Raw genomic sequence first — 13,978 nt, forward strand, 5'->3', positions numbered from 1 at the left:
AATTCCCTGTTATAGTGAAATGGGGGAGGGGGAAGAGAAACAGAGCTTTGTTTTTAACAGGCAGATTTTGGTCCTGCATAATGTGTTGAACTGGAAAGACACAGAACACATCAGGCTGCTTCCCAAAGTTACAGATACAAGTCGAATCTTGTGGCTGGTGCACACCCCAAATGTGAATGTAATGTAGCTAGATAAGATACCTTAGGGGAGGAAATGGCTGGTAAATTTTGTTTATCTGGTTAGATCTATTGCTTCTCTTTTGCCAGTATTTAAGATTACTGCTGCCTTTTTTCTAAAGATTTGCAGCAAATGATCAATTAGTAATAGCAGCAGAATATCAAGTTACCAAGATTCATTGTGGAACTGGGTTGCAATATGTTATTTTTGACACTGATTTTTTCAGATTATAGCTTGTTTTAGCTTTGGGGATGCAGTGAGTTTTGTTTTTGTTGTGTTTTTGTCACTTTTTATTTTAATGGTTTTACATATTATTTTGAACTTAAATTGTTTTCTTATTTATTGTAAACCACCTCAAGAAAACTTTATCTTATGGGAAACCATACAAATGCTACAAATAAATTGGGATAGATGGAAGATGTAAAAGCCATTGACTGCTTTAAGTGACCAAGGCTGCAATCCAATACATCTACTCAGAAGTAAGCTCCATTGGGTTCAACGGGACTTACTCCCAGGTGTGTATTGGATTGCAACCTAAAGCTTGTTTCTGCAAAGTGTGTTGCGTTTTGGGCCCTTAGCTAAGATAGAAAGAAGTCCCCACTCAGCTACGACACTCACTGGCTGACCTCTTGTTCCATTTACTTTCTTTATCTCAGCCTAACCTACCTCATAGAGTTGTTTTGAAGATAAAGGGGTGGGGGAGGAAAGGTGGGACCTAAAAATACTAAATGCGAGTTGGAGAACCTGTGGCTGTCCAGATGTTACTGAACTATAAACTTCCATCATCCATGACCATCGGCCATGTTGCCTGAGGCTGATGGGAGTTGAAACCCAACATCGCCTAGATGGCCACAGCTTCACCACTCCTGTACTACATACATACATACATCAAATGAAAGATGACTACAAAATGCTACGAGTGTTTACTTGGTACGAATTCGATAGTGATTTCAACAAGACCTACTTTCAGCAAGCAGTCTAGTAACCATATTTTCTTGGAAGGAGGCCCTCTTGGAAATCAGTTGGACTTCTTTCTGAGTAGATACATTTAGGATCAGGTTTGAACGTACCATATTGTGTAGCCTAATCCAATGTAGTCAGAATTCATTTTCAGAAGTTCCATTAGGACTTAATCTTTTAAGTAAAAATGCATTGGATGGATCATGCTGCAAGTCTCAGTCTTCAGAATGATACTTCATTAAAGGTCACCTAGGTTCAGCAAGCATTTAAGAAACCCAAACTTTAACAAAATAAGGTACGAGGAAAAAATCAGAATTAAGATATAACTGTAAAAAAAGTATTAAAAATCCATTTATTTTTGTGTTCTGTACATAATGAAGAAATGGGTCTTACACAGACCTTTTGAAACAAAAAGTAAATAAAACATAAATACATATATATATTCTTACAAAATGTCAGATTTACAAAATATACATAGTGCACTTTCAGCTTGTCTTGTGTACACTTTTAAAAACACACACCAAACAAACCAGGATCTCTGAACCAGGGAGATCAAATACACTGCAGAATTATATAGGTGGTGGTGGGTGTTTGTCTTGCTGCTTCATCCCCAAACTCCATGCCCTGTGTGCCCCTTTGACAACTTTCCTCTCCCTTACCAATATACTTTGTTTAAAAACTTGATCTCCATTCATATATATATATGTATGTATGTATATATAGAAAAGGAAATTATTATAGTCATGGGAAGGAATGGGAAATCGAAGGACTCATTAAAAAACCCCAATAAGAGACTGCAAGCAATGGAACATTTCAGAAAGGAATACGAAATGCTTCTGAAGTAAAACTTAATTTCTTTTATCAATGGCTGGCTGCCTTTGAGGAATTTCATATAAGATGATCCTGTACTTAAAACACCCTTTCACTTTAATTTCAGAAGTTAAGACTCTATATTTAATAAGGTGACTGTTCAAGAAAAGAGATTCATAGCACAATCCTATATTTGTCTACTTAGCAGTAAGCCTAAATCTTATTCCCACGATATAGCACTGCTGCCTCAGAACACCAAATTTATTTTAATTTTTGTAAAGAAATGCACAGCATAGGAACAAGGCAAACCAGTAACTGCAAGTCTACTACTCCTTAAACAGCTTGAGCACAATCCAGAAAAAGTTAGTTGTCGACTTGTAATTGTGCCTCATCTATGGGACTTAAAATAGTGATGATTAATGTCCTGCCATTGATTTCAGTGGGATATGCAATCTACTGCCATGCATTTTAATTTCGAAAGTACTACTGAGTGGAACATACTTCCTTTCTAGGAGCACAGGATTACAGCCTTATTCATGATGACTTTCTGCTGAAAATTAAGGCTGTAATCCTAAACTAGAGAATCCCCATTGAGCACAATAGAATTTACATCAGCATAAACATGGATAGGACTGTCCTGTAAATCTTGTTTCCAGTAGAATCTATTTCCACATAATGGCCACAATCCAGCACAGAGATAGTTGTGCTATAAAAAAATCCACTGATTTCAATTGACTTTTTAAACCATGTAAACGGAGCACTGGATTGCCACCAATGTAGGACTGGACTGCTAGCTTTTTTCTCTCCCCCCCCCCTTTTGGGGGTTGTTGTAAATTTCTAGGCCTTTTCCCTTTTTACAGTATCAAAGGGTGATCTATATAATTGGCAGGGGAAACGGCACCTTGTGGAAAGAAAGGAGATATTATATATGCCTGTTTTACATATTTTGATATGCTAACTGTTTTGTCAGGTGTTCCAAATTAAAACTCCATTTATATATATATAAAAGGAAGGAGCGGGAGTCTCAGATTTCTTTGAGTTAAACAGGAGACTTTCCTGAAACTTCCTTTCCCTCGTGTATTCATAAAAGGAATGTGGAGTTGCCTGAGCTAGCAAGCTCTATAGCTAAACCTCAACAAATTCTTTGTTAAGTTTCCCCATAAAAAACTGATCCCATGCTTATGCTGTGCCATAGAGAAACACACTTTTGTTTCTCCTTTGTCTCCTTTAACAAAAGGCAAGACAGTGAAAAGCATTCTGCCTACAATCAACATGTCACTTCTTTTCTAGAGTCCTACACCAAAGCTCCTCTTGCCTCCTCCCCTCCCCATCCCACTCTCCTAGCAAGACCCTTTATGCCAAGGCAAAATTTAGTTGGAAAGAAACTTTAAACATTTTTTATAATCCAAACTTTTGCACATTGTCTAGAAGAGTCCACTGAGGTCACTGCAACTTGTAGGGCAATCCTATATGGGTCTACTCAGAAGGCCCATTGAGTTCTATGGGACTTGCTCCCAAGTAAGTGGATATAGGAAACTAAAATCCTGCATACACACTTACTCAGGAGTAGGACCCATTGAACTTAATAGGGCAGATTTCCGATTAGCATGTGGAAGATTGCACTGAAACTCCTAAAGAGGTGTATATAGGATGGCTGCCTTAGACTCACAACATATGTAGGAAACCCCAATAAGACTCTAATTGGCAATGTTGTCTTTTTTTAAAAAAAATAATGAAACTGAATAAAACATTCAGCTGACAGTATAGCCCCAGGACTCTCATACTATGCCTGCTGGGATATGACTACAAAGATAGCAGATTAGGACGCTGAATGTTGGTGGGGTGGGATGATCTATCAGAGTTCCAATTTGGCACCACTGAAATCCATGAATGTGACCACTTGGGGGGGCAGAGAGAGGGGGGCTGCATTTCTTCCTTCCCCACTCCCCTCAATTTCCATCCTTGGCACAATTCCAGCATTTCCCTTTAAACAGATACTGCAGTACTTTTTTAAAAAAAGGGGGAGGGGGGAAGTAAAGACACTTTCATAGGGTAAGAAATTTACTGTCCTGAAGAGCATTCTTAAGGATACTTATTGTATGCTCTTCAACTTGGCCAGCGAGGAAAATCAAGTCAGCGTGTTCTTTGCATGTAACATTTACCTCTTGGTAAGAAGAAGAGGCAGTGTTTGAAGGAAAAAAATATCCCTCTCACCGAACCCTCTGTCCTTCCAATAATGTCTTTTCTGTAAGAAGCAACAGCAGCTCTGAGGAGACAGCAGGGAATGGGGTAGAGGCTCATACTGCAGTCTCCCCTTTGCTGCCAGTGCTGAGTCTATGGTAAAAACGCCGCCAAGACTGGAGGGTTTTGCCAGTCCAAATCCAGAAGCCGGTGGTGATCCCTACAACCATGGTCATGAGGTACTTGATCACGAAGATGGTGAAGTCAGGGCTCATCGGGGCAAAGTTGGTGGGGCAAGTGATGGCGTAGCTCTTGCAGGTCTGCAAGAGCCAGGTTCTCTCCCACGTGTCCCGGAACGCCTGCTCGTAGAAGTAGCAGGCCAGCACGATGGTGGCCGGCACCGTGTAGAGGACACTGAAGACCCCAATCCTCACCATGAGCTTCTCCAGCTTCTCGGTCTTGGTGCCGTCGTGCTTCATGATCGTCCGTATGCGGAAGAGGGACACAAAACCGGCCAGCAGGAAGGAGGTGCCGATGAAGAGGTAGACAAAGAGCGGGGCCAAGACGAAACCACGCAGCGCATCCACGCTGTAGATGCCCACGTAGCAGACCCCGCTGAGGACATCCCCATCCACCTGCCCCATGGCCAGGATGGTGATGGTCTTGATGGCAGGCACAGCCCAGGCGGCCAAGTGGAAGTACTGGGAGTTGGCTTCAATAGCCTCGTGGCCCCACTTCATGCCAGCTGCCAGGAACCAGGTGAGAGAAAGGATGACCCACCAGATGGAACTGGCCATGCCAAAAAAGTAAAGGATCATGAAGAGGATGGTGCAGCCTTCCTTCTTGGTGCCCTGCACCACAGTGCGGTAGCCGTCCTCGGAAAAGCGTTCCACGCACACCACCTTGTCCTCCAACACGAAGCCCACCACGTAAGCCATGGCCACCATGAAGTAACAGCCCGAGAGAAAGATGATGGGTCGCTCCGGGTAGCTAAAGCGCCTCATGTCAACCAGGTAGGTCAGGACGGTGAAGAGGGTGGAGGCGCAGCACAGCACTGACCAGATGCCCACCAAGAGGCGGGCAAAGCGGACCTCCGTCTCCTTGAAGTACATCAGGCCATTGGGGAGACCCGGCTCGCAAGGGGCCCCACAGTCTCTCTCGCCCAAAAAGCGGTAGCCCAGGTAAGGGGGCACCTTGAGCTGGCGGGGACATGAGAAAGCATGGCTGGTGGGAGGCAGAAGGTGAGTGGGAGGCAGAAGGTGAGTGGGAGGCAGAGGGTGAGGGTGGTGGGAGGAGGTGGGGTGGGCTGTGGTGGCACTTCTGGGAGGGCCCGTGTCCCCTCCTCCTCCTCCTCCACCGCCGCCACCACCTCCTTCTGCCCCCCCGCCGGAGGTGTCCGAGGTGTTTTGCCCCACGCAGATCTCACCCGCGCCGTGCACCGGGAAGTTCTCGCAGCGGAGGCGTTCGGGCCACTGAAAGCCAAACTTGTTCATGAGGGCCTCGCAGCCTTGGCGTGCCCGCTCGCAGAGGGACCGGCAGGGCGGGATGGCCTGCTCCAGGACGGTGCAGACAGGCGCGTACATGGAGCATAGAAAGAAGCGCAGCTCCGGCGAGCACTGCACTTTCACCAGCGGGTAGAACTGGTGGACCTCCAGCCCGGCGTCCTCCTGGTTGGTGTGCCCCAGCAGGTTGGGCAGGATGGTCTGGTTGTAGGCGATGTCAGTGCAGAGCGGGATGGAGATGGGCTGGCAGAAGCCGTGGTCCGGCACGGAGATCCCTTTCTCTCCGTGGTAGGGCTGGGCCTCAGAGCCCGAGGGGATCCCCCAGAGGGCGCACAGGAAGACCGCCAGGCCCAAAGGAGCGGTGGCTGCCGTCGTCCTCCTCCTCCTCGCCGCTCCCCGACCCATGATCCGACGCAGCAGGCAGTCAGAAACAAAACAGGCAGACACACGACGTCGGGCGAGAAGAAGGAAAAGGAAGGCGGAGAGAGGTCTTCACAGCTCAGCGCCGCTTCGCTCCAAAGGCATGAGTCCCCCCCCCAGCAAAAAAAGGGGGCGAGCAGCGAAAGGGGTCACACAGCGGCAGCGGGGCTGATGCTGTTCTCCCAGCCGCCTGCTTTTGGATGGGGGAGGTGAAAGGGAGCGGATCGTTGCTAAACCGGCTCTCTCGTTGAACGCTCACCAAGGGCTGGATGATAATCCCTCTCCGGAGCAGCGACACCCAAATCTATCCCCGATTTCCCTAGAATGGGTCTTTCCACCGCACCATCAAGCACACACGCTGTTCAGTCCCAAGAGTACCTGTTCCATAAAATTGCAGGGAGGGTCTTCAGCTGCGAAAAAATTAAATTCCCCGGGGGCGTGGGGTGGGTGAAGAACAGCCAGACAAAGTCCTTGAGAAAGTCTCTCCGTGGCAATCTTAACTGGCTTCACTTCCTGCCTGGCAGCTCAGCCTCGTAAAGCCTAGGATTTAGGTTAGGAGTTAAACGGATTGTTACTAGTTCTCCCGCTTGATCCGTGTATTTTACTCTAGAGGCTTTCAGTAATTTTTAAAAATCCAGTTACTGCGTGATCCTTCTTCACCAGCGCTGACTCTACTAGTTTTTCGCACTCCGAAACCCGGGTTTAAGAGGCAGCCAAAGTATCCCGCCGGCGCCCCTACACTTGGCAAATATAACCCGTCTCCCCGGCGGCTACGGAAGGGAGCTGGAACAGCCGAGGGAACGCATGTTACGAAAAAAAGGGGAGGAAAGAAAAAGAAAAAGGACACATACATGTCTGAGTAGTCCAAGGAACTCCACCCCTTTCGCCCCTTCCCCATTCACAAACCAAACAGTGGGCGGGGCCATGCAACCGCAGCTCCTGCCAATTGCACGGCCTGTTGTCTCCACAACTCTGTTTAGGATTGGATAGAAAGATAAAAGGGTCTAAGGGGAGGGGAGAATGTGGGCGGATCCTATGATGGTGGGATTCCTCCGGGGTAAAGTTAAAATAAACTTTCTCTGAGACTGTTGAATGGAGGGGAGGGGACGTTGAGAGAGCTTAAGACAAGGTCAGATCAGACTAGATTTATACGTTCCCGATGTTGTCCCGTTTCTTCCCAGAAATGAATTTTCCGTAAACATCAGTGCTTCGTCCCTCCTCAAACTCCTCCTGGGATAACAGTCAGTAAGAGCGCAGTCTGGATTTGGGGTGGTCTGGAATAACGTTCGGATTAAAGTCCTCCCAGTAAAACAAATGAGACATATTTTCCATATAAACATGATTAAGGCCAGGGTGTTAAAAAATAATTGCGCCTGCTTTGATTTTTTTAAACGGGGGGAGGATAATTATCAAGAATCTTGCAGAGTAAATAGATTAAAGTTTAAAGATGTTTTTCCATATTAGATTTTATCCCCGCCATAACTGTGTAGAAAGCAATTACTATTTGAAAAGGAGGTGTGTGGATCTATGGGATAGACTAGCACTCTAATCTCATCACTGTCAACTTGTGAGTAACCCCATTAAAATAAGTGGGAATATTAATGTGATTGATTGTTAGGCATTCTACTTGAAAAAGAGGAGTAGTGGTGGTCAATAATCAAAATGAAAAAGAAAAAGGGGGGTTCAAAACCCAAAATGACCAAATAGTGTAAAATGATTTATTTTGTCTTCTTAAAAATGCCCAACGCGTTTCAGCTTTATTGCATATCAGCCTTCGTCAGGGGACTTTTCTTTCTAGTTGCTTACAGCGCGTTCTTTACCTTCCTTTCTTCACAACTTCCAAATAAAAAACACAAAGAAAGGAAAAACAAGAAAGGAAGGTAAAGAAAGCGCTGTAAGCAACTAGAAAGAAAAGTCCCCTGACGAAGGCTGATATGCAATAAAGCCGAAACGCGTTGGGCATTTTTAAGAAGATAAAATAAATCATTTTACACTATTTGGTCATTTTGGGTTTTGAACCCCCCCTTTTTCTTCATAGGCATTCTACTTGCCAGAACTTTTTCTTTACATGCTACACCAACCACTTGAGCAGGATCCAATAAATACATATACAATAATTCGATTTATTAGCTTCAGAACAGAAGATTTAAATCAAAATGCTCTAGTTTGTAGACTGTTTTCATAGTCTTCATTAGAACACGGATAATTATTTTCTGAATGCAAAAAGAGAAGTCTTCTCTTTTTATCATATTTTTATGGCTAGGACATTTCCCCTTCTCATAATGTAATCTTTAAAAGGCATTACACTTTAATGATTAAAGAATCTTTGTGAAATTCCCCCTCCTCCCCTTGTCCTTAATCTAAACCCCAGAAAAAAGGCTTGACATCACATTAAAGGGTGGAGCCAGCTGAGTTATAATAAATTTCATGGACCTTCAGTAGGATATGTAATGCAAAGGTAAGCACTTTTTACCCAGAAATAAGTCCCAGGGATTTACTCCCCAGTAAGTGTGTTTACAATTGCAGCTTTAATCTCAAAGAGGCGGGGCAGGCTTTACGCAGTTGGCAGTAGGGGCAGCAGAATGCTATGCCAATAGGATTTTCTGGGCCCAATATGTGGATTGGGCTATCTGCCCACTTGCAAAAAGTGATTCAAATCTACATAATTTGCTTTATAGCTTTTGTGTGTGAGGTCTAGAAACTTACTTTTAAAAAAAAGAAAGCTATTATGTATTCATTTCATTCATTTTTCAGTCATCATTATACAGTAAAAAAGCAACTTGACAAAATAGCAAGCTCATAGTCTGGACCCTCTGCTGGGTCTTGGTCTCCTACAGACTCCCTCCCTCTTCCTCTTGGTGACCCTGATTTCAGACTTCAGAACAATGAGCCTTTTCCCTTTCATTCTGTACAAGTGAATGGAGAAAGGGTCTCCTACACTACATTCATTTCTATGGGACAGGTGGGAGGGGAAAGGCTGCTGTCAGGGACCGCCTTAAGAAGGAAGTTGGACTGTCCCCTCTACCCTGTGCAACTAGATGCAGAGAGCAAGTTGCCAAGGGAGCTGTCTGAGTCTGACCTGTACATAAGTGTGCACAGGGTAAAAAAATGTTTCCTACAGGAGAATTAAGTAACTGGTCCCATTCAATCAGAGGGCTTATGAGCAGGCATGTTTTTAGGATATGGTAATTTGGAGATCTCAAAATCATTATAGCTTTGGCTTTTCACAGCCTGTGCAACATTGCTTGCTGGAAATGTTCTGGTTATGGAGCATGGAAGTAAGCAAAATATGCTTGTGGTGCTAATGTGAGTGTGGCTAAGGAACTCCATGGGTTACATACTCACATCTGGCTTCTGTCACAGCCTGTTTTCTTGGTAAAAAAGGCAGGGAAATAACTGCTAAACAACAACATTTACAATAACACACACACCAGAATAAAACATGCTATATGTTAAAATAGATATCAACTTAACCCCAGCAACTAAAACTACCCGCCACAAAATTAACAGGAAGTGTTTCTGAAAAACAATGAGCCTTCAGAGAAAGGATGTTATGTCTGAGCATAGCCTCTATGGGAGGCATCAAGTAATCCAGAATGTTTTACCAGTATGGTGTAGCTGCACCATGGGAGTGTTATTTATACAGTCTGCCATATTTTCATTCATTTATTATTTATTTTATCCTTTCCCCAAGAACTCCAGAACCACATTTTTCTACAGTTTCACAACAACCCTGTGAAATAAGCTAGGCTAAGAAGTAGTGACTCGCCCATGGGTACCCAGCAAGTTCCAAAGCACATCCATACTCAACAGTCTACTCTAGACACTAGGCCATCCTTGTAAATAAGCCCACAGACGTTACTGGACTGCAGATTTTTTAGTTTTTGCTAGCCTGTTGGGGGCTAGCAGAGAGAGAACTGTATTCCTCCTGCAGTAGCCCACTGCTGAGGATGGCTTTCCCTCCCCTGGCAGCCTGCTTGGTCTACACAGAGGAGGCACAGAGCGGTCCATCATTTCTTCACCACCACACCAGCCTGTTCACTCGCCTGCATGCAGTTCCTTGTTGCCTATGGCTACCAGGCTTCACACCATAGATCTGCATCAACATTAATAAGGCCCTGAAAAATTCCATTGTTATTATACAGCCATGAGAGTGACTGTATACAGTAGCCAGTATGGACTTTTCACATTCCACCATGTTAAATTGAAAATACCCCCATGCCATGCTGCTGCTTCCCATAAACTAATTTCAAAACAAAATCTTACAAAACATATAGTCCTGAACTCAGAAACATTTGCTTAACAACCTTCTAAGTTTTCATGGCAATACACAAAACACTCAGAGATAATCAAGAGTTCAAAGTGTAAAACAAGAGAAAAAAATCCAGACCCCTATTGGACTTTTTTTCTGTCAGTGCTCTCATAATTTTTTGGAATTAATTAAAAATCAGCCATGTTAACAAGAGCCCTATTCCAAAAGATTAGAGAAATGAAAGGGAAATTTAAACCAAGAGTAGGGATGTTGAATAATCAACAGGGAAACACACTGACTGACCGAGATGAAAAAAAAGCAAGATGGAAGCAATACATTGAAGAACTCTATAAAAGAGATGCAAGGATGACAGATTCATCCACAGAGGAACCATATGATGAAGAACCAGAAATTTTAGAATGTGAGGTGAAAGCTGCTGTTTAAATACTTGGAAGAAACAAATCACCAGGAACAGATGGCATACCAATAGAGTTGCTACAAGGTACTGAGACTGAATCTGTCCAAATTTTGACAAAAATTTGTCAAGGAATATGGAAAACTAAACAATGGCCCACAGACTGGAAGTGTTCAATATATATCCCAATTCCAAAGAAAGGGGATCCCAGTGAATGCAGTAATTATCCAACTATTGCCTTAATATCCCATGCAAGTAAAGTAATGCTCAAGATTCTACAACAAAGGCTCTTACCAAATATGGAGCGAGAAATGCCAGACGTCTAAGCTGGATTTAGAAAGGGAAGAGGCACCAGGGATCATATTGCAAACATATGTTGGATAATGGAACGGAGCAAGGAATTTCAGAAGGAAATCCCCCCGGGGCTTTATAGACTACAGCAAAGCCTTTGATTGTGTGTAGATAATGAAAAACTATGGAATGCTTTAAAAGAAATAGGGGTGCCACAGCATCTGATTGTCCTGATGCGCAACCTATACTCTGGACAAGAGGCTACTGTAAGGACAGAATATGGAGAAACCGATTGGTTCCCCATCGGAAAGGGTGTGAGACAGGGGTGTATTTTACCACCCTATTTGTTTAATCTGTACGCAGAACATATCATATGGAAAGCGGGATTGGACCAAGATGAAGGAGGTGTGAAAACTGGAGGGAGAAACATCAATAATTTAAGATATGCAGACAATACCATACTCTTAGCAGAAACCAGTAATGATTTGAAACGAATGCTGATGAAAGTTAAAGAGGAAAGCACAGAAGCAGGACTACAGCTGAACGTCAAAAAGACTAAAATAATTACAGCAGAAGATTTATGTAACTTTAAAGTTGACGATGAGGACATTGAACTTGTCCAGGATTATCAATACCTTGGCACAGTCATTAACCAAAATGGAGACAATAGTCAAGAAAGCAGAAGAAGGCTAGGACTGGGGAGGGCAGCTGTGAGAGAACTAGAAAAGGTCCTCAAATGTAAAGATGTATCACTGAACACCAAAGTCAGGATCATTCAGACCATGGTATTCCCGATCTCTATGTATGGATGTGAAAGTTGGACAGTGAAAAAGGCGGATAAGAGAAAGATCAACTCATTTGAAATGTGGTGCTGGAGGAGAGCTTTGCGCATACCATGGACTGCGAAAAAGACAAATAGTTGGGTGTTAGAACAAATTAAACCAGAACTGTCACTAGAAGCGAAAATGATGAAACTGAGGTTATCATACTTTGGACACATAATGAGAAGACATGATTCACTAGAAAAGACAATAATGCTGGGGAAAACAGAAGGGAGTAGAAAAAGAGGAAGGCCAAACAAGAGATGGATTGATTGCATAAAGGAAGCCACAGACCTGAACTTACAAGATCTGAACAGGGTGGTTCATGACAGATGCTCTTGGAGGTCACTGATTCATAGGGTCGCCATAAATCGTAATCGACTTGAAGGCACATGTTCACAGAGTATCTGTAATCCTATTACTGACCTTGCCTCATACTCTGACCTTCATCTGCAGTTTAAAAGTTAAAAATATGCCTGGCTGATTTTTAATTAATTTAAGAAAATTAACAGTGGAGGCTATGATAGCAGAGGCATGCTCATTAAGAACCAACTATCAGTGTTCTAAAAGCCGGACTAACAGCTGTTTGGCTTGGCTAATGAGGGGGCCACACCCGGCATTTTTTCCACTTTAAACAGTCATGGCTTCCCCCAAAGAATCCTGGGAAGTGTAGTTTGTGAAGAGTGCTGAGAGTTGTTAAGAAACTCCTATTCCCCTGACAGAGCTTCAGTGGCCAGAGTGGTTTAACAGTCAGCTCCTCTTCCTAGAGAATTCTGGTGATTGTGATTTTGATGATTTCACTCTTTTGAATGCTCAGAGGCATATGTTACCAAATTCTTCCAAGCTACACAGAAGGTGGACTGTGAAAGACCAATCCAAATTGTGTTTACATTTTTCCAAATTTGTAGGGCAGTGCAATGCCTCAGAGAGGAGGTCAGGTCTGATGCATTCACTACAGATGCCCAATTTCCCCACTTTTTAAAGTTTGATATCTGTTGGCTATCAGTATGTTATTAAACTGCAAGGTTTTTTTTTCTTAGTAAATATGATAGAATGGACATATGAACCTACCTAACTTTAAGATTGTATGTTCATAAATGTATGTTCTTAAAGGGTTTTTTTGCCTATTAGTAAAGATGATAGACTGCATATATGAACCTACCCAACTTTAAAATTGTCATTGGACTCTGCTCTCAGCTCTTCCTTTAAATCAAACTGTATTCATGAGTACCAAAAACTTTTTCTGGAACAACATTCAGGCAATAGAATTCTCTTGTTGGGGAAATCTGACTTGCCCTATTCATATATTTTATTTATTTAGGAAGGTCTTGTGTGACTGGCTTTTACAAAATCATTGTAGATGTGCTGTTTTTATTATATAGATATTACTGTTGATATATTTACTATTAAGTATATATACACATACACACACATAGTAAGCTCCTGGTGAGAAGACATTATGATAGGCAGGGTATAAGCAGCAGGATCCTGTACTTATCTGCTCATAAGTAAGCCCTAAGGTGAAGGGTAACATCCTTATGCAGGGAATTTTCATCCAATGTGTAAAAAAGAGTTATACAAAAGCACTGCAGTCTCACACCCACACACTTAAAGTTTTGCATGTACCCGTTGAGATGTTGCAATTTATTTTTAAGGTGGCAGGATTTGACCTATTTCTGGGTTGAATTTGGACAGAAATCAGTCTTGTCCTTTTTTCCTCTCCCCCTTGTGTGTGTGTGTAATTGCGGAACTCTGAGGCCAAACCTTTGTCTGTGGTTCAGTAGGGTTAGTTTTCTTTGTAAAAACATATTTTCATGCAGCCGTGTAGTGCTTAGTCATGTAAACCATTTTACAAGTTACCACTAGTGACATACCTATGGTGAGGTCTTCAGCTAGAACCACTGTGTTTAACTTCATTCAATCCATGCTAGTGTTTACTTCAGCAGACTCTTTGGAGGGATTAAGTTTAACTCAGAATATTTGTAACCCTACCAACTTCGGTTGGTGGCCCAACTACGTCCCTATCTGGACAGGGATAACCTGGCTTCAGTTGTCCATGCTCTGGTAACCTTCAAATTAGATTACTGCAATGCATTCTACGTGGGGCTGCCTTTGAAGATGGTTCGGAAACTGCAGCTTGTGCAAAATG

General features: G+C 43.1%; 1 protein-coding gene across 1 annotated transcript; it reads right to left on the reverse strand.

The window, feature by feature from the left end:
- Positions 1-1,460: 1,460 nt before the first annotated feature.
- LOC133376249 (frizzled-7-like) lies at positions 1,461-6,990 on the reverse strand. The gene has a single exon (XM_061607974.1). The coding sequence runs from the start codon at positions 6,033-6,035 to the stop codon at positions 4,245-4,247; it is 1,791 nt and encodes a 596-aa protein (XP_061463958.1). The 5' UTR covers positions 6,036-6,990; the 3' UTR covers positions 1,461-4,244.
- Positions 6,991-13,978: the final 6,988 nt, after the last annotated feature.

The sequence above is a fragment of the Rhineura floridana genome, chromosome 2 (genome assembly GCF_030035675.1).
Source record: "Rhineura floridana isolate rRhiFlo1 chromosome 2, rRhiFlo1.hap2, whole genome shotgun sequence".
NCBI classification, from domain to species: domain Eukaryota; kingdom Metazoa; phylum Chordata; class Lepidosauria; order Squamata; family Rhineuridae; genus Rhineura; species Rhineura floridana.

Excerpts from the sequence above, each read along its gene's own strand:
- LOC133376249 (XM_061607974.1), bottom strand. The coding sequence starts at position 6,035 with ATGGGTCGGGGAGCGGCGAGGAGGAGGAGGACGACGGCAGCCACCGCT.